General features: G+C 44.6%; 2 protein-coding genes across 2 annotated transcripts; both read right to left on the bottom strand.

The window, feature by feature from the left end:
- Nucleotides 1-3,204: 3,204 nt before the first annotated feature.
- Nucleotides 3,205-6,760, bottom strand: LOC4329422 (trimethyltridecatetraene synthase). The gene is made up of 3 exons (XM_015767361.3): nucleotides 6,010-6,760; nucleotides 5,513-5,798; nucleotides 3,205-4,037 (listed from the first exon to the last, which is right to left on the bottom strand). Exons 1-3 carry the CDS (start codon nucleotides 6,669-6,671, stop codon nucleotides 3,372-3,374), a joined length of 1,614 nt encoding a protein of 537 aa, XP_015622847.1. The 5' UTR covers nucleotides 6,672-6,760; the 3' UTR covers nucleotides 3,205-3,371.
- A 3,004-nt stretch (nucleotides 6,761-9,764) lies between these two features.
- On the bottom strand, nucleotides 9,765-17,789 carry LOC136355257 (uncharacterized). Its single transcript, XM_066307641.1, has 3 exons — nucleotides 17,772-17,789; nucleotides 14,836-15,417; nucleotides 9,765-10,094 (listed from the first exon to the last, which is right to left on the bottom strand). The coding sequence occupies exons 1-3, from the start codon at nucleotides 17,787-17,789 to the stop codon at nucleotides 10,032-10,034; spliced, it is 663 nt and encodes a 220-aa protein (XP_066163738.1). The 3' UTR covers nucleotides 9,765-10,031.
- Between the last annotated feature and the right edge of the window lie 1,995 nt (nucleotides 17,790-19,784).

The raw sequence follows: 19,784 nt of genomic DNA, 5'->3' as shown, positions 1-19,784 counted from the left end.
CAAATTTCCCGGTCGGTCACCCATCCCAAAATTGCTCCAGACCAAGCATACTTAACGTCAAAATTCTTTAGAGATTGGCTTCTGGAAAAGTAATTGTAACATGTTGGTATGAGTATTCTATTAATCCTATTATGCCCTAGGCCAGGATGTCAAATTGGGGTTACTAAATGATTTCAAATGGAAAAGTCACCAAAACCAAAGTTGTAGAACTCATCGAGGTGCAAAATTTTTATTTTGGTCATTTCTCCATCTGACTCTATTTAAACAATTTTAAATTTGAAATTCAAAGTTTAAAAAGTTCAAATAGAATTTTAGATCAGTGAACGACTTCAACTGAAAAAGTCATCAACAACAAAGTTGTATAACTCATCAAAATCTATAACTTTTATTTTGGTCATTTTTCTATATAACATTTTTTGAACCGTTTGAATTTGAATTTGAAAATATAACAACTTCAAACAATATTTTCAAATACTAAATGATATCAACTGAAAAAGTTATCAACAACAAAGTTGAATAACTCATCAAGATCTAAAACTTTTATTTTGGTCATTTCTTCATACGACAAAGTGATAGTAACATTGTTTATAAAATTGACATATCTCTTATCTGGTTTTATAAACTATAACACATATATGTAAAATTTGTGAATAATATTAATAACATTTCGTCAGATGAAGAAATAACAAAAATAAAAGTTTTAGATCTTGATGAGTTATTCAACTTTGTTGTTGATGACTTTTTCCATTGAAATCATTTAGTATTTGAAAATGTTGTTTGAAGTTGTCATATTTTTAAATTCAAATTCAAACTGTTCAAAAAAATGTTATATTGAAAAATGACCAAACTAAAAGTTGTAAATATTGATAAGTTATACAACTTTGTTGTTGACATTTTTTCCATTTGAAATCATTTACTACCCGTAAAATTATTTTGCTATAGTCAACTTACAAATATAAACATTTCATATGAAAAATGGAAAAATAGTCATCGGTGACGGGCTTTAGTTAATGCCCGATAGAGATTAAGTATATAGCCCGTCACTGATGAGTCATCTGTGACGGGCCTAGTTGTTATCTCAAACGGGCCTCAAGTTGGTGCACGTCACAGATGATGGTCATTTGTGACGGGCCACAACTTGAGGCCCGTTTGAGATATGGAATGTTATCTCAAATGGGCCCAAAGTTGTGGCCCGTCATAAATGATGGTCATCTGTGACGGGCCACAACTTTAGGCCCGTTTGAGATATGGAATGTTATCTCAATCGGGCCTAAAGTTGTGGCCCGTCACTGATAGGTATCATCCGTGACGGGCTTAAGTTTTATACCCATCTAACATGTCTGTGCGACCATATCTCAATCGGGCACTTTTCGGCCCGATTGAGATGACTTCCTTGTGACGGCCCGCTATTTCTAAGCATATTAGAGCCCGTCACAGATAGAAGGATCTGTACTAGTGTGGCAAGGACGAGCAGTCGAGTAGAATGGCCTTGTTCCAGCCTGCCCTGCGCTGGCGAGGTTGCAAACCTTTAATGTTATTACTACGGTCGTCGCCTTCATCTGAATTACGCAGAACCGCCGATGCATCGTCCCTTCTAACCGCCGCCTCGTCAAGTGCCTCCTAATCGACTGATTTAGTCTCGTTTGTCCAACAAATTTTACCTATTAAATGACATGCAATTTGTTTCCTAATTTACTTCTCCACCGCGGTGGTTTCCCCTCTCAGGCATGGGGGAGGTGGAGTTTTCGCCGGCGGTGGGGAGTGGCGGCGGCGAGGGATCCCAGCTAGACGCCGTCGCCGGATCTAGACGGTGCGTCGGTGGCGGTGTCGTGGGGCGGCGTGAAGCGGAGGTGGCCCGGCTGGCGGCGGCTGCTGCGGCGTCTGGCGACTTGCGAGGCGGCCGGATCGTCGCGCAAGTCTGCTCACGAGGTGGCGGTCATGCTCGGCCGTGCGGGCGCCGGAGCGTGGGCGGCGGATTGCCAGTGCCCGCGTGGCAGCGCGGCATCAGTCGGCTCCGGGTTGGCGAGTTTGGCGTCCGGCCACCCCCCCTGTCGCTGGCAACTGCGGAAGCCGTCCCTGCAACCACCCGTTTCTTCTTCCTTGCTTTCTTCCTCCTTTCTCTTTTCCTCTCTGTTCCTCCGGCCATCGCCGGCAGCTGCTGAGGCCCCTCATTTCCTTCCTCCCCCCACCCCACATCCCTTCCTCCCTTCCTCTCACCATCGCTTCTTCTTAGTTGCTCTTCTGCTCGCCCTGGTGTACCTTTCTCTGCGCTGGCGGTGAAGTTGGTGGTGGTTGCTGCAGTCGTAAGGATTGTCCCGCGATAGCCGGAGTTCCTTGCCGGAATCATGGAAGACACAGTGGTCTTTGTTGCCCCTGACTTCAGCTCTCAGTTCCTTTTCATGCCGGCCACGACTCCTTCACTCCTTGGTGCTCCTCTCTTCTTTTGGCCGTCTCCAGACCCGGTCGTGGAGCCTTTCGGTTATTGAGGAGAAGTGTTTGTCCGTGTTTGGGGTCCAGTGTGTCTGTAGTCAAGGCTTTTGGGTCTCGCCGATGCTTTAAGTGTCCTGTGTCTGTATGAACCTGTCGTAGTGCCGAGTTTTGAGTGGGGTGCTTGCCCTCTACAATGCTAGAGTTTCTGTGTTAAGACGGAGTCGGAGTTGCTGCATCGGGTCTAGCCGATGAGCTGGGCAACGATAACACTTAACACTTTGACTCTGGTTTCTTATAGGCTCTACACCTTTGAGGGAATCTTAAGCGAAAGCCTTGTCTGGTCTTCCAGGATCGGCGACATCGATGCCTGCGGGCGCCGTTTCCTTCTTGGAGGTGTTGCCTTGTGGACTCTCTCTCCCTTTGGGTGAAAACCCAGCCTAGTTCTTTGGGCGGGAGTCGACAGTGGCTTATGTCGTTGTTCACCTCCTTGGAGGCTTCGCCTTGAAGGTATTGCTCTCCCCTCGGTCACTACTGTGGTTTGTAGTTTTATCGCATGCTTTTCGTGTCTTTTGTGTAAGGTTTTTTGCCGGTTTCCTTTTAGTAAGCTGTACAGTTGTATGGTTTTTGACCTGATTTTCCTAATAAACAGGATCAACTCTCTTCTTCTAATATATCCGGTAGATCTCCTACCGTCTACTGTTTAAAAAAAACAAATTATATCGCTGGTCTTTGGATCTGAACTAGTAGACGACCCAGGACCATCTAAAGGTACAGTAAAAAAAAAGAAAAACTTTTTTTCATTATACTGTACTCCGTTTATCATCTGCGTGTAGATCGATAAATAAACAAGTACTCTGCAGTAAAATATAACTATGAACTCAGAGAGAGAGAGAGAGAGCGCACATACGAGCATACATGCATGCGGCCCGTCAGTGCATGAATTATTCATCATAGAGATGTGCCGGGAGCTTGGGCTCGGGAATGGCCTTGAGCTGGACCAACCGGGAGACGGATATCCCGAACTTCTCCTCCATGCTCAGCTCCTCCGCCGCCGCGCCGCCGGGGAGCCTCCACGCGAAGCCGTGCAGCAGATTCGCCAGCGTCAGCTGCACCATCTTCAACCCCAGTCCGAACCCCGGGCACATCCGCCGCCCCGACCCAAACGGCAGCAGCTCGAAGTCCTGCCCCTTCACGTCCACGCCGCCGCGCTCCCCGCCGGCGGCGAACCGCTCCGGCCGGAACTCCTCCGCGTCGTCCCCCCACACCGCCGGGTCGCGCCCGATGGCCCACACGTTGACGAGCACGCGGGTGCCCGCCGGGATGTCGTAGCTAGCGGCGGCGCCGGCGACGGAGACGGAGAAGGCGTCCTCGCGGGAGACGCGCGGGACGAGGAGCGGCACGACGGGGTGGAGCCGCATGCTCTCCTTGACGACGGCGTCGAGGTAGGGGAGGTTGGGGATGTCGCCCTCGGCGACGAGGCGGCGGCGGCCGACCACGCGGTCCAGCTCGTCGGTGGCCCTGGCGAGGACGGACGGATTCCTCAGGACCTCCGACATGGCCCACTCCACCGACACCGATGTTGTGTCCGTGCTGCCCGTGATCAGCTCCTGCAGCCGCCACGCATCATTAATTTGGATATCACAACAATCCATGTACTATTATTTACAAGATGACAAATACTATCGTGCAATCCACATTAATTAACATATAAATTCATGATTTTATTCTGCTTCAAAAAGAACGGAGTAGCTGAGATTCCTGCATGTGACAAGAGAAACAAAAACCACTTACACGCGCCAAGACTCGAATCCGTGATCTTTTAGTCGTAGGCACCCATCACTATCAGCGAGCTAACTTGTTTTTTATAGTTACATATAATTTACATCTAAATTACATTTATGATTATATATTAGTTATAATATAATTACACTATAAATATATTATAGTTACATTTGATGGTTAGACCGTCAAAAAAAGAATATATGAGTTATAAATTGGTTTTTTACTGTGATTTTCAAAATTTTTTTCTACGAGCTGTCCAAAACATTTTTGTAAATTTCTTGCTACAAACACGCGGAGTATTCAATAGTTTTGTTAATGGTCGATGTAAGTATGTTCAGATGCTTACAATGCTTTTACTAGCGCTTTTATTAGAACATTTGGAGTTTTAAATCCTATCTTACTATAAAGTTATCCCCCACTAACTCCTTAAACTTAACATGCAAAGATGCTACATCATCATTCACTAAACAAGATGTCACATCATCATCCACTAATTAACAAGATGCCACATCATCATCCACTAACAATCATCACATTTAAACATCATGTAAACTTGCTATATCTTTATAGTTTTTATAATTTAAGAGCTTTTCAAATACAAACATATTAAATTATCATCCAGCATAATTCACATAATGTTTCAATGTATATCTTTATTATGTTTAATGATATCCTATATACTTATATAGTTCATTCTCACTTAGTTAGTGCTTAAATGATTAATCTATGGTACAAATTATCTTTCTCTTTTTTTTTCTAATTAAGTCAAATCACATCAATTATTTTTAACCTTTAGATGATTAATCTACGTCCAAACTATCTCTCTATTTTTCTTCTTCCATAAAGTCATACAACCTTACTTTTTACGTTTGAATCACCATTCTACATACTATTTAAATTTAAATTATTATAAACCACATTAATTTACTTAATCTGATGTTATCTAGCTATCTTACAAGTTATTTTTTTATTGTTATCATAGTAAATTCTCGCAGCAATGTGCGGGGTTTCACCTATTTTTTTTTCAAGATGCTTACAAAGCTTTTACTAGCACATACTCCCATCTTAATCAACCATAACCTCTCCTAATTTAATTTCTCCGTCATCTTCCTATCTCAACCAACCACGCAACCATTTCTAACCACAATCTTAATATCTTTTTTTAAAAAAAAACTGCATATGCTTTATTCTCTTGGATGAATTGAAACAGTATGTTGTAGCATAGACTTCCTCTGTTTTTGATATATAAAAGTATATATAAAACGTCAAGTATATTTAATAATGAAACAAGTAGTTATACCAGAATGAATGCTTTGACGCCATCCCGCTGGATGGGAACCTTGAGGCTGGGATCGTCGGCGAACTGCAGCAGCAGGTCGACCATGTCCCTGGCGGCGAACCCGTCGCCCTCTCGCCGCCGCCGCTCGACGTGCTCGTCCAGGATGTGCTCCAGGAACCGGTCGAACATGCCGCCCAGCCTCTTCATCCTCCCGATGTACCCCTGCGGGTCCAGCCACCCCAGCCACGGGACCATGTCGCCGATGTTGAACACGCCGTTGAGGAAGAAGATCTCCTCGATCATCCACCTGAACCAACCAACGTTTTGAATAACGGGCTAAGATATTTAGCAGTTAGTCTTCTCAAATAGTTTATAGCAGCAGCAATACCGACCAGGCTAAATGGAGCTATATATAGCGGCTAAGTTATAAATGAGAGCAAATTAATAGCTAGAGCCCTTCTCAAACTTATTATAGCCGAAGATAACGGCAGCTATAGCTGGAGATTTAAAACCCTAACCTGAACTCCTCCGCCGTCGTCGGCGACGAACCCTCCCCCTCCTCGACGATGTACTTCTTCCCGAACACCATGCGCGAGATGACGTTGAGCGTCACCATGAGCATGTGCTCCTTGAGCACCACGGCGGTGCCGGCGCCCGCGCGGCGGCTCAGGCCGCGCAGCATGGCGCGCACCTCCTCGGCACGGACGTGCTCCGTCGACGCCAGCCTCCGCGCGCTGAGGAGCTCCGTGACCCACAGCCGGCGCGCCTGGCGCCAGTACTCGCCGTAGTGCGACCACAGCACGCCGGCGTAGTTGTACACGGTGTACCTGCCGGCGGCCGTCCTCGGCCGGTCCAGGAACGCCAGGTCGTTGGCCCTCAGGAAGTACCTGGCCATGTCCACCGACGAGCCCACGACGACGGGGAAGGAGCCGAACCGGAGGGACATGAGCGGGCCGTACCGCCGGGAGAGGTCGCGGATGGAGCGGTACGGGAGGGCGCCGATCAGGTTCAGGTTGCCGATCACCGGCCATGGGCGAGGCCCCGGCGGGATGTTGTACTTGCGCCGCGCTCCCTGTCGCCGCCGGAGGAAGGCGGCGACGAAGAGCAAGGTGGCCAGCACGAGCACTAGGAAGGACGAGGACGACGACCATGGCGACGGTACTAGTTCCTGTACCTCCATTGGAACTTGAGCGATATGGTGTGTGTGTGTGTGGCTGTGTGCTCAAGATTGGAGATGTGTGTCCGAGTGTGTGTGTGAAGCCAAAAAGAGTGTGTATAACATATCTACCCACCCCTAATTTTTTTAATAGATTACGCTGTTGTTCTTTGGACATATATTTAAATGTTTTATTTCATTTAAATATGAAAAAGTGTTACTCTAATGTTTTACCAAGTCCAAACAAAATAAATTATATTACCTCCATCTAAAATGTAAGATATTGGTGTATATTTAAGCCGACCAGTGCTCCTCCGTTTTATATTATAAGGGTTATTAGTATTTCCTAAATCAAACTTATGTAATTCTAATCAAGTTTGTATGAAAACGTAACAACATTTTTAATATAAAACAAATACAATATAAAATATTCTCAAAATTATATTTAGTGATACTATTTTGGTGTTACAGATATTGCTATATTTCTATATAAATATATTAAACTTAAAAAATAGACTTAAAAAAATAAAGATATCTTATAATATGAAATGGAGTGGAGAAAGTATTACAAACCAGAGAGTACGTAGTACCGGTCGGTCCGGTGTCCAATCCACTACGAAAGATGAAAAAAATGGAAGTGTCGATCCACTGCCACAAACTATTTTGGGAAGGATGGGGGCAATGTGGCTATGGTTCTACTCCCTCCGTTTCACAATGTAAGTCATTATAGTATTTTCCACATTCATATTAATGCTAATGAATCTTTAATGAATCTAGACAAATTCGTTAGCATCAATATAAATGTGGAAAATGCTAGAATGACTTACATTGTGAAACGGATGAAGTAACAAAGAGGCGGTCAAATAGCGAGATATATGAGCCAAATTGTTTTGATAGCAACATTTTTGGATTTTATGATAATGATTACCCCATCTATTAGCTTAATTATCGAAGTAACGAATGGACCTGCTCGTTAGAGCACTGGCTGTGGCCGTGCTGCAATAGTGCAGCGCTGTAGCCACAGTAGCCAGCCATAGAAAATGATGCTGCGGTTGATGCCGCAAATACGTTTATATATATTTTGTCAAAAAAGAAAACGTTTATATTTGTTTGGTAAACTGCTGGTTGCAAGTTAATTAACGTATTTATAACGCAACTGCAGGTTGCAGCGTAGCCATACGGAGCAATATCAAAGACCCCCAATCCTTTACTCCACTAGAGAGAGAGGTCACCATTTAATAGTAACAGATCGATAAGGCTAAATAAAGTTCGTCTAGAGACTGAATAGTTCTAGATGATGAGATATTCAATCTATTGTAATTTCAGCTCATAAATTTACAAGGATCAGGATGGGAAAGTCTTCCTAGTCAGAAACACGAGATTGAATAGCTCTAGATGAACAGATACGCAAACTGTTGTAATCTCAGCTCATAAATTTACAAGGACCGGGATGGTAAAGCCTTCCTAGTCAAAAACACTCATTGAGACCTTGTTCGGTATATGGGGAGGATTTTTCCAGGGAAAACACTACTAGGGAGACCTTGTTTGATAAGTATGTGGGGAGGATTTTTTTCCTAGGGAAAACGTACACCACTTGGGTGGATCCCCTCCCAACACTCAATCCCCTCGTCAATCCCCTCCACCATGGGATCTTTGTGTATTGGTGTGTTTCAATAATAGTGAGCCGTGAGATATCACTTCAGTTTTATAATTTCATTAAAAAAAATTCAAATATCACGTAGAAATTTCGAAATACTGCACAACAAAAATCTGAATTTTCAGGAAAATGCATAAAAATACATAAAAAAGCCTAGAAAACTATGAAAATTTTGGAAAATTAAAAATGATACTGAAGACCAGCTACAAAATCCATGTCATAATTGTTACAGTATTGGAAAAAGAACAGGCAACCAACATTAGAAGCCAATGCACATTGAGTTTAGAACACGCACATGTCTCTCACAATAACAAGTATTAAATTGAACAAGATAAAACTATGTTAACTAAAGCTAAATCATTAATATTAATTTGAGCTTGGTTTCCTTAAGAGTTCTACTTCCTCCATTCCAAATTGATCTACATATAGTTTTTTTAGGTTATTGCTAAATGATCTATATATTTGTGTTCATTCATTAAGTATATTCGTTATTTGTGCATTGGAGTAAATGGACATTGATGCATGCATCCATGCACACAAGTATTTATAACCCACATGCAATATCTTGATTTGCTATTAGCTAGGAAATAGTGGGGATGGTGCATGCATAGAGTTTGTTGCTAGAGTAAATATAGTATGAGAGAGTTATTAGCTTTTCTTGGTTTTGGTGTACCTATAAAATATATAGAGATCAATTTGGAATTGAGGGAGTATATAGTAACAACACTTTCCCAGGTATAACACAAGACGTTTCCTTGCATCCTTGGTGCAGCAAACAAAAGGCCCGTAGACATCACATATCAGAAAACTGCACACCAAAAGAATATGGCAAAGTCAATGTATTCATTTGTGTCAAAAGCATGACAGGCACCTGAAAATGCACTTCTAAAAATTCCAGGCATCATGGCAGTTAACTCTTCATTAATAATCAGCTAACTGCATGCATGTTGATAGTCACAAAAAGGAATATTTCATCTAATCTTCAGCCCATGACCAGCCCCATCTAATCTACACTACACTGGCCAAGGTCACCTGTGACGGGCCCAAACCCTCATCTTTGGCGGCTTCGCGCATGGTCAGTGATCAGTGGTCACTGATGAGTCCAGTCACCTTTGACGGGTGGCCGACCGTCACAGGTGACACCCACCTTTGACGGGTGGCCGGCCGTCACAGGTGACACCCACCTCTGACGGGCAAGTTACTAGAAGGCTGTCAGAGGTGTTGGTCTCCGCTAGCCTAGGGCGAGTTGGGACCCGTCACAGGTGACTCATCTCTGACGGCCCTTTAAATAAAGGCCGTCAGAGGTGATGGTCTCCGTAGATAGAAGCTGTGACAAGTGATCTACCTGTGACGGCCTCAAAAGTAAAGGCCCATCACAGGTAGGTCACCTCTGACAGGCCTTTATTTGCTAGTCCGTCACAGGTGAGTTTACCTTTGACGGATTTTTGTTCCAACCCGTCACTGATGAGTTAATTCCAGAAAAAAAATAAATGCTCAATATTGGCTAGCCTCAGGATTTGCTAGCCATGCCCTCTGAAACACAGATACATCACAGATATATTCGAGTCACCCCTCCAATATAACATCACAGATCCATCTCAAATATCACAGATCCCCAACAACACAGATCCATATCAAAAATTGACATCATTCACATATGCAGTTCAAATGCCACAATTTTGCACAGCAAATTCACACCTCTTGAAAGCCACAATTTCGGTCATTGCTCATAGAACCGCATATATACTTACCAAATGGATTAAAGTCATAATGTCCTCGACCTCCACGACCTGTCAATAAGAAAAAAAAAGGAGAAAATAAATGAATAGTATAACGTAAATCGTAGTTGATTAAATTTGATGACAATTTAGTAAACTACCATAAATATTGCACATATGAAAGTAAATTACATTGCACTCGATAAAAACATATTTTTTTACATCACAAGAAATTATAAAAACATCTTTTTTACGTCACAATAAATTATCTAGCCAAATTCATGAGTCTATTTGACGTGAAAACGTCCTTTCTTGTTCATTATTTCTGCAAGAATGAAGGCGCACACTTCGCCTCTGATAGCGGGGGGGGGGGGGTTGATGGGGGAGATCTTGAAGCCAGTTCTACCTTTCTGTTTAATAAATAAGAGGTTAGCACGTTTTGAATAGCAATGTTGGTATTGAAATGAGCTTATTCGCCATTAGCAACAACCTCAGGGTCGAAATCTTTCACCTCTCTTAGAAGTGTTGACATGTTGTGGCACACGTGGAAACCACATTGGTCTTCGATCTGTTGTGCGCATGCGAACTTGGTGTCATGATAAAGTTCGTCCTTGCCCTCCTTGTGCCTACCACCCTTTTCCACATATGGGCCCCAAGCCATATTTAAGGCCTTGGTGATTTCAGTGAAATCATAATCTTTGGACTTATTGGAGTTAAGGTAGGTAACCCTACTCCACTTAGGTACGATGACTAGGAGAATCCAATGTCGCCTGCGCAGTGGTTATGTAGCGTTAGTACTAAGAACCTTAACTTCAAAAACAATATACACGAAGGGTATTGTCCTCTTACTCTTGGTTGTGTGCGCACATGATGTACTCCTTGTCTTGATGGGCCCATAAACACCGGTTGACATAGTCAACCACCTCAGTGAAGCTCTGTCGTAAATTAACCTCGTTCACCATGGATGGATCAAGGAACCCAACCTGATTACCAAGGCGACGACTCTCGATCCAACACAACCTTAAAACATTTACATATTAGAACTAATTTAATTAGGAGATATAGTCCAATCATATCACAAGTATAGAAGGTATGCACTTACAAGGAGTAGCATTTTAGAAGACCAGTGTCCAACTTCCGGATCCTAAAAAGGTCGAAGAGGTCATCAAAGCCTATAGTTATATAGGCAGGCGATGATAGGAACGGTTGGTGGTCGTGATGTCCAACTATGGATGACCCTCATTTTTTGCTTGGCATTGCTTAGCTTCATGTATTGCTTATGTAGCTCTCGGCAAGCAATACCCATCACGGCTAACACATTGTCCTCCACCAATAGCATGCCTAGCTCAAATTGGGCCGGCGCCCTCACGACCTTCCCCGCTTTGCTCACCGGCATCGACGTCACAGCCTTGCCCCTTTTTGGCTCCGGTGCCAACTTCCCGACCTTCCCCTTGCCGCGTTCACGCTTCTGGCCCTTGATAAGTGGCGGGGAGCTATCAGCCTTTCTTGTGGTCTTTATTAGAGCCAAGCTTTGAGCTATATCTGCCAAGTCCATATTAGCTCCATCAGGAGAATGAGGTACTGACAATGCCGGTCCACGGGGAGCCTCAATTGATAGCTTAGACTTGGGAGGTGTAAGCTCCGTCGGTCGACTTGGACGAGGAGTCATCTTCACAACTATGTCTTCTTTGGGCCATTGTATGAACGTCTTGCGCGCATCGCCCAAAGTCATGATTTCATCATTGGGGGGCACGGGCAGCGGATAGCCTGACCAGGTGTCCTTTACTGTATCGTTGGACACCTTGGCATACCCAGCTAGCAGGTATGCGCAGTGGACCTTGTCTGTAACCGAGGGCTTGAAAGCCATGCCCTCAGCGACTTCGGGAGCGAAAGTTGGGTGGACCCTCGCCAGTAGGACACACTGTGCTACGCCCTGCACATGTGAAAGTTTGAATTTAATATTGGAACGTGTAAAGGTTTTTTATTAGATATAGATCGGATAACATCAATTACCTCTATGTGGTCCACTGCAGCTAGTGGTGCGACCGGGAGACCAGGGGCCGGCACCTCTGTGGATGCACAACTACTCCTATGCTGTGACGGACTCGCGTCGTGTTGTGCACGAGGAGTTGGATGCACAGCAGGTGTTGTGCCTCGGGGTATATTCATGTTGGCGAGGACCTTGTTAAACCTTTCTTCCACCCTAGCGTTCATGCTAGCTTCTAGTTCTTGAATGACCTCAACCTTAAGTTCGGCCTTCAAACGAGCGTCCCTTTCTTCCTTGGAGACTTTCCGTTTCCTGTATTGGGAGCTGTACTGCGGGAGTCCATGCTTCCAGGGCACATCGCTACCAATTCCCCTAGTCCGGCCAGGATGTTCTTTGGTTCCGAGCCCCTTTGTGAGGATGTCATCTTCGCGCCTCTTCGGCGCGGACTCAACCTCGCTTTGTGAAGCTTGTTCAGCAACCAAGCCCAACTAGAAAAAAAAGAGTCGTTTATACGAACTTCTACTTTATACGAACGGAAATTAGTTAGGTTAAGTAGTGAACTCACCAGTTCCTGATAGACGACGGCATCACTTTTGTTCTCAAATGTGACAGAGCCGTCTGGGTTGACCTTACCCCTTCCCGCGCACAGTTGCGAGCTCTTTGTTCAGGGATGTCTGAAAACGGGGTAGGGACATTTGCTGCTGCAGCGGCTGCATCTTCTTGGGCCCATATTGCCTTCTTGCCGATGTACCCTGCGGTGCCCAGCCGATGCGGGTGCTCATTCCGCTGCTGCAGTAGGCGATGTGCCTCGCTTGATTCCCTAAACTCTTGGGTGTTCTTGAGAGAGCAGAATTCCTCCCACACTGCTTCGGTTATTTGAGGGTATTCATCGAACGGCGTATGATTGCCGGGCAGGTTGACAAACTCGGTGAAAAGCTTCGACTTCCAATTCTTCCAAGCTTTGCCCATCTTATGGAATGCCTTCCGCTTGAGCCTATCCTTTGCTTTAGCCGGAAATGTGAACCATTTCTCCATTGCCGTCCAAGCTCGCTCTTTCTCGGCTTTTGTGACCTTGTCGATATCTTTATGGAGGATCCCGAAATTCTCACGTGCCGCCAGCCCGCAGCAGTTAGACCATCTTCCAATGACAGTCCTCGGCGCCGTGGGCCTACCACTAGCGTCAACCTCTCTTATAACTTGCAATGTGGTCGGCCATATATTTTGTGACCGGGGATTTCTACTCGACCTACTTGCACTTGTCCCGTCCGACATCGACGTATGTTATTCCTGGGGCGATTCTGCAGCGCAGACAGAAGGCAACATATGCTAAGGGGTGCTAGCTAAAATTTTGTGGTCATATGGTGAAAAATTATCCTATAAATTATCATGAATTTTGGATTGTTCGACCGCCGTTGTCGAGGGATGACTTTCGGCAACTGTCTCCGTGGCTGGGTTTGCTTTTCCTGTATCCTTGCAGGTGTTGGGGAGGGCGGGTTTGCGCCGGGCGTTGTCATGGTCTAATTTTCCCCAAAAAGCTTATAAATTTCCTACCATTATACTAAATAACATTAGAACCAATGTAATACGGGGTATACTATGAAACATATGGCCTCAGTTTTGCTCAGAAATTATGCATCAATTACCATCATTTGCATGAAGGGAAAAAGAAGAGGAAATCAGCTAATAGGAGGGAAAAGCAACCCAAAGTAAAGCGTAAAAAAGAACCAAGTGTAGATAGTCTCCTCTTATCAATCCAGAAAAAAGAACAAGTGTACATAAAAAAAAGAACAAGTGTAGATAATATGTTCTTATGCATTAAAAAGAACACTCATTCTATAAGAGCAGCAGCAGCAGCAGCAGCATCAATTCATTTTATAACAATCATCAAAATTCATCAAAATCAGGCATTCAGGGGCAATTCTTATGCATAAAAAAAGAACAAGTGTAGATAATCTGTTCTTATGCATTAAAAAAAGAACAAGTGTAGATAATCTATGCATAAAAAAATGAATAAGGGGCACAGGGGCAGCAGGGGTAGCAGCAGCAACAGCAATTCATCAAAAAAGAATAAGTGTACATAAAAAAAAAGAACAAGTGTAGATAATCTGTTCTTATGCATTAAAAAAAGAACAAGTTTAGAGGTATTTCTGTTCTTGAGCATTCATCACTGGCTATTTAATATAAGGCAACCATAGGCAGCAGCATGGGCAAACATAGACAGCAAGGCATCAAAAAAAATTATCATACCCATGGCAATAATTTCTTAAACAGCCCACAATTAATTTATCAAGCAGGGGCAAGTGTAGATAATAAAACAGCCCACAATAATTTCTAAAACAGCAGCAGCAAGGGTATATAAATCATGTATATAAACAACAATTCATGCAATTCACTTATTCATAGACAGCAAGGGTATATAAATCATGTATATAAACAACAATTCATGCAAATCACCTATTCATAGACAGCAAGGGTATATAAATCATGTATATAAACAATAATTCATGCAATTCACCTATTCATAGATAACAAGGGTATATAAATCAACAAGTGTAGATAATCTGTTCTTATCCATAAAGAAAAGAACATCCACTGCAGCAAAATTCATGCTAAGATCCTCTAATACCAATAGAATAATTCCTCTAATATTGCATTCATCCAAAATCTAGCCCCTACATTCATCCAAAACATCTACAGACAACAAATCACATTTAATTCATCTACACAGCAGCACCAACAATCGAAACAACAAATCACATTTCATTCATCTAAACAATGCAATTCATCCATCGAAAAAAGGAGGAAGGGGGGAGGGTGGTGGCGTACTTGGAGAAGGCGGCGCAGGCCGTAGGCGTCCTGGATCCCGGCGGCGGCGAAGACGAGGGCGGAGAGGCAGCGGCGAAGAGGTCGAGGCGGTCGGCGGTGCAGGCCGATGTCGTCAATCCAGGCGTCGGGGAGGTTGGGGTCGGGGAGGTCGGGGCCGGTGATGGACGGACGGCGGCAAACACACGAGGGCGGTGGTGGAGATGGTGGCAGAGTGGGCGGCGGTGGAGAGGTCGAGGCGGCAGTGGTGGTGGAGATGGCGACGGAGAGGGCGGCAGTGGTCGGGGTCCCGGCGTCGTGGAGGTGGAGGTGGACGGCATCGTGGATCCCGGTGTCGGGGAGGTCGGGGTCGGGGAGGTCGGGGAAGTCGATGGATGGACGGCGGAGAGGACGAGGGGCGGCGGTGGAGAGGAAGGCGTAGAGGGCGGCAGAGATGGCGGCGGAGAGGGCGAGGCGGCGACGGTGGAGAGGAGGGCGGAGAGGGCGAGGCGGCGAGGGCGAGCAGCGTCGGCGGTCGAGGTGGCGGTCGAGAGAGTGAGTGAGAGTGAGAGAGTGGCCGGATCTGGATCTAGAAGAGGTCCAACCCTAGGTTAACCCTAGTCAAACTCACCTGTGATGGGCGCCAACTGTGGGGCCGTCACAAGTGAGGTCACCTGTGACGGGCGCAAAGAGCGGGTTCGTCACAGCTGAGGCCACCTGTGACGGGCCCAGCGTTCTGGGCACCTGTGACGGCCTCACAGTTAGAGCCTGTGACAGGTGAGTTTGACTACATGGACTACAATATTTTATTTAATTTTATTCTATTTCACTTAGTTCTTTTATTTTCCTTAACATATTTCCACATACACTACATTTTTATTTTATTTTTGTTCCGATGGTTATACTTGCTTAATTATTTTATTTCACTTCTAGTGGGTGCTTCACTTAATTATTTTATTTGACTATTTCATAAGCAATATACTATTGATCATTGCGAACATATTAGAGTCATATAGATAACAGACATGTAGACATAAACTACGTACATAAATTACAAAAATAATCCTTCCTCATGGTTGACGCGTGCATATTGAACGCCATCTTCTTCTTCCTCATCTTCTAGAGGTATTTCTTGACCTATGCTGTGGACGTGCTGGTTGTAATCATCCTAGTCTGCAATATTGTCCAATCCAACAATTCTCCTTTTCCCTTCACGAACAACATGTAGTTTCTTGTTACACGGGTCAACTATGTAGAACACTTGAACAACTTGTTGGGCGAGAACGAACGGTTCATCCTTGTACGCGTTGTTAGCTAAGTTGACAGTGGTGAAACCTTCATTGTCAACTTTTACATTGCAAAGATCGACCCATTGACAACGAAACAACGGGACTTTGAACTTCAAGTAATCTAGCTCCAATATTTGCTCAACTCTACCATAGTATTGATCACGCCAACCACCGTCACTAGCAGCCTCGATGCGTAACCCACTGTTCTGCACTGTGCATTTGCTGTTTTGCTTTACCGTGTGAAAGGTGTATCCATTTATGTCATATCCTTGCCAAGTGGTGGCACTCCATTCAGGACCCTGTGATAACCACTGAAGTGTTTCACTAGAAAGGTTCTGCAACCTGGCAATTCGGTTCTTCAGCCACTCGTTGAAAGAAGACATGTGCTTATTTCTGACCCAACTCTCTGATCGGCCTGGGTTCTCCTGTCGGAGAACTGCAAGGTGTTCGTCAACGTACGGCACCACCTCAGTCATATGCTGCAGTACCGTGAAATGAGCTTTATCGTACACCTTCCGATCCAACCTAACAGTCTTTCTTCCAACAGTACCAACACCATCAAGCCTCCCTTCGTGATGAGATCGTGGTAATCCAATTGAAGATGTTTCTGACATGTAGTCCACACAAAAATCGATGACCTCTTCGGTGGTGTAACTCTCGATGATACTCCCCTCGGGGTGTGAACGGTTACGTACATAACCCTTAAGGATCCCCAGGTACCTTTCGCAAGGATACATCTGCGTCATGAATGCTGGACCACAACACTTTGTTTGCCTCACAAGGTGCACGGGAATATGTTCCATTATGTCAAAGAAAGTTGGAGGAAAGTACATCTCAAGATGACATAGGGTTCTCACAAGTTCAGCCTGTAGTTCATCTAGTCCCTCGGGATCAATGATCTTCTGGCCGATTGCATGGAAGAAGGAACACAACCGCTGGATCGTGTGTCGCACCTTAGGAGGAAAAGTATTCCTTATTGCAACGGGCAACAGCTGTGTGATAAGAACGTGGCAATCATGCGACTTCATTCCTACCAACTTAAGATCTTGCAGTGAAACGAGCCTACTGATTCTTGATGAGTAACCAGATGGAACCTTTATACCACTCAAACATGTTAGCAAATCAATCTTCTCTTCTTTCGAGAGAGTGTAGCAGGCTGGAGGAATGTAAACCCTGCCGGATTCCGTGGTTATGGGATGTAGTTCCGAGCGAACACCCATTTCTTCCAGATCTCGTCAGGCGTTGAGACCATCCTTTGTAGTAGCTGGGTTAAGCAGTAATCCCATTAAACTCTCGCATACATTTTTCTCGACATGCATCAAATCTATGCAGTGGCGAACTTCAAGATCCTTCCATTATGGTAGTCTCCAAAATATTGACTTCTTTTTCCACATGCTCATCTCTTTTGTCTTTTGTTTTTCCACATGCTCCTCTGTTTTTTCCTTTGACATGCTCTTCTCTTTTGACTTTCCAACTTTTCTCTTTTTTTCCAAACTCGTTGGTTATTCCCATCACTAAGTTGTGCACCTCTATCCCTGTTAGCTCTGCTGGGGGTCCGGCTGTATCTTTGTGTCCATTGAAATTCTTTCTCATATTCCTATACGGGTGATACCTTGGGAGAAATCTCCTGTGACCCATGTAGACACCATTTGCTTCTTGTTTCCTCCATACACTCACGAACACGTCCATTTCCCTTTCACAGTTTAGCTAGAAAGGTTGCCAAGGGCCGGATAATCGTTGATGGTACAAAACAACATCGCATAGAGGTTGAAATACTCTTGTGCATATGCGTCCTATGTTCGTGTGCCCTCATTACATAGCCTTTCGAAGTCATCGATTATTAGTTCAAGGAACACGTCGATATCGTTGCCAGGTTGTCTCGGTCCTTGAATGAGCATGGCAAGCATAATATACTTTCTTTTGAAGCACAACCAGGGAGAAAGGTTATAGTTAACAAGCAGAACTAGCCATGTACTGTGACGACTACTCAAATCACCAAATGGATTAATGCCGTCCGTACACATTGCGAAACGCATGTTTCTTGGGTCATTTGAGAATTCCTGGTAAATCCTATCGATTGTCCTCCACTGTACTGAATCTGCTGGGTGCCTCAGCATACTATCGACTTTCCGTTCTTCGGCATGCCAGCGCACTAGCTTAGCTTGTTCCTTATTCGCAAACATTCTCTTCATGCGCTCCGCAATTGGGAGATACCACACCACCTTTGCGGGGCCTCCCCTCTTTGACTTACTTCCTTCACCTTCACTCTTTGCTCGTTTGTATCTTGATGCCCCACAGACAGGGCAGACATCCAAGTCAGCGTATTCCTTGTAATACAAAATGCAGTCGTTTGGACATGCATGAATTCTTCTGACCTCCAGGCCCAACGGACATAATACTTACTTCGCTTCATATGTCGTCTATGGTAAATTGTTCCCCTCTGGCAACAGGTCCTTAAACAGCTCAAGAAGTTCTGTAAAACTCTTGTCCGACTAGCCATTACTAGCCTTAAGCTTCATGAGTTCCAGCATGCATGACAACTTGCTGTACTTCGACTTGCATCCATCATACAAGGGCATCTGACAATCTTCCACTAACTTACTAAACTTCTCAAAATCTCTGTCGTTGTCCTCTGCGTCTTCATTGTCATGCAACATTGTAGATAGACATTGAGTGTCCAAATCTATGGTCTCTCCACCTAAAGGAGAAGGTACGAACATGCCTTCTCGAGCTGCGGCGGTGTTCTCTACATCCTGATCCAACACTTCTTCAGCTGCGACATCAGGCGCCTCTTGCTCTCCATGCTTGGTTCAGCAGGTATATTTCTTCATGAATCCATTCATTATCAAATGAGCATGCACTTCATCGCTATCAACGATCATCTGTTCATTCTTACAGTCCCTACATGGACACAACATGTGCATCCTACATTTTCTGTCATTATCCGCAAATGTGACAAATTCAGTGACCCCCTCTCTATACTCGGTAGACGAACGATGCGCATAGTACATCCATCTACGATCCATCTAAAATCAACAACATACAAAGAAAAATATATGATGATCGATATATTGAGAATGAATGGAGAATAATGTGTTTTTTACCTTGAATTTTAGCAAAAATTCGCCCCCCCTTGCCCTCCCAACCGATTTGTGAACATTGAACTGGTCGGGATGGAAAGCAGTTGGCAGTTTGTGGGGTATTTATAGACCCAACACACCTCAAACGGGTTAGATTAAAAAAGCCCATCAAAGGTGTTGGTCATACCTTTGATGGGCTTCAATTGAGTTGCCCGTCAAAGGTATTGACCTACCTGTGACGAGCCATAAAAAAAATCCGTCACAGGTGGCGGACCACCACCTGTGACGGCTCATAATTCCACGGCCCGTCACAGGTGAGAGGATACGAGTGACGGGTTGGGAGGAAAACCCGTCACTTCCTCACCTGTGACGGCTTTTCCTTCTGGCCCATCACAGGTGAGGGGATACCTGTGACGGGCCGTGGCCGGATGCCCCACCGATGACAGCAAACCTAGCAACCCGTCAAAGGTGACAGTCATCTGTGACCAATTCATAGGCCCGTCACTGGTATGCTGTCACAGATGTAGGGTTCTGGCATAGTGCTAACTTTTGATTGTGGGTAATTCTTCTACAATTTTATTTAATAACTTAGTGACTATCCAAT

This window comes from Oryza sativa, chromosome 2 (assembly GCF_034140825.1).
Source record: "Oryza sativa Japonica Group chromosome 2, ASM3414082v1".
In the NCBI taxonomy this organism is placed as follows: Eukaryota; Viridiplantae; Streptophyta; class Magnoliopsida; order Poales; family Poaceae; genus Oryza; species Oryza sativa.
This window is presented reverse-complemented; position numbering and strand designations above follow the sequence as displayed.

Bases quoted from the DNA above. Each gene is read 5' to 3' on its own strand.
- LOC4329422 (XM_015767361.3), bottom strand. From the start codon at position 6,671: ATGGAGGTACAGGAACTAGTACCGTCGCCATGGTCGTCGTCCTCGTCC. The intron at 5,799-6,009 runs GTTAGGGTTTTA...TGGTTGGTTCAG, and splicing joins ACGACGGCGGAGGAGTTCAG to GTGGATGATCGAGGAGATCT. The intron at 4,038-5,512 runs GTATAACTACTT...TGGCGGCTGCAG, and splicing joins GCGTCAAAGCATTCATTCTG to GAGCTGATCACGGGCAGCAC.
- LOC136355257 (XM_066307641.1), bottom strand. The intron at 10,095-14,835 runs GTACGCCACCAC...TCTTATTGACAG, and splicing joins GCCTGCGCCGCCTTCTCCAA to GTCGTGGAGGTCGAGGACAT.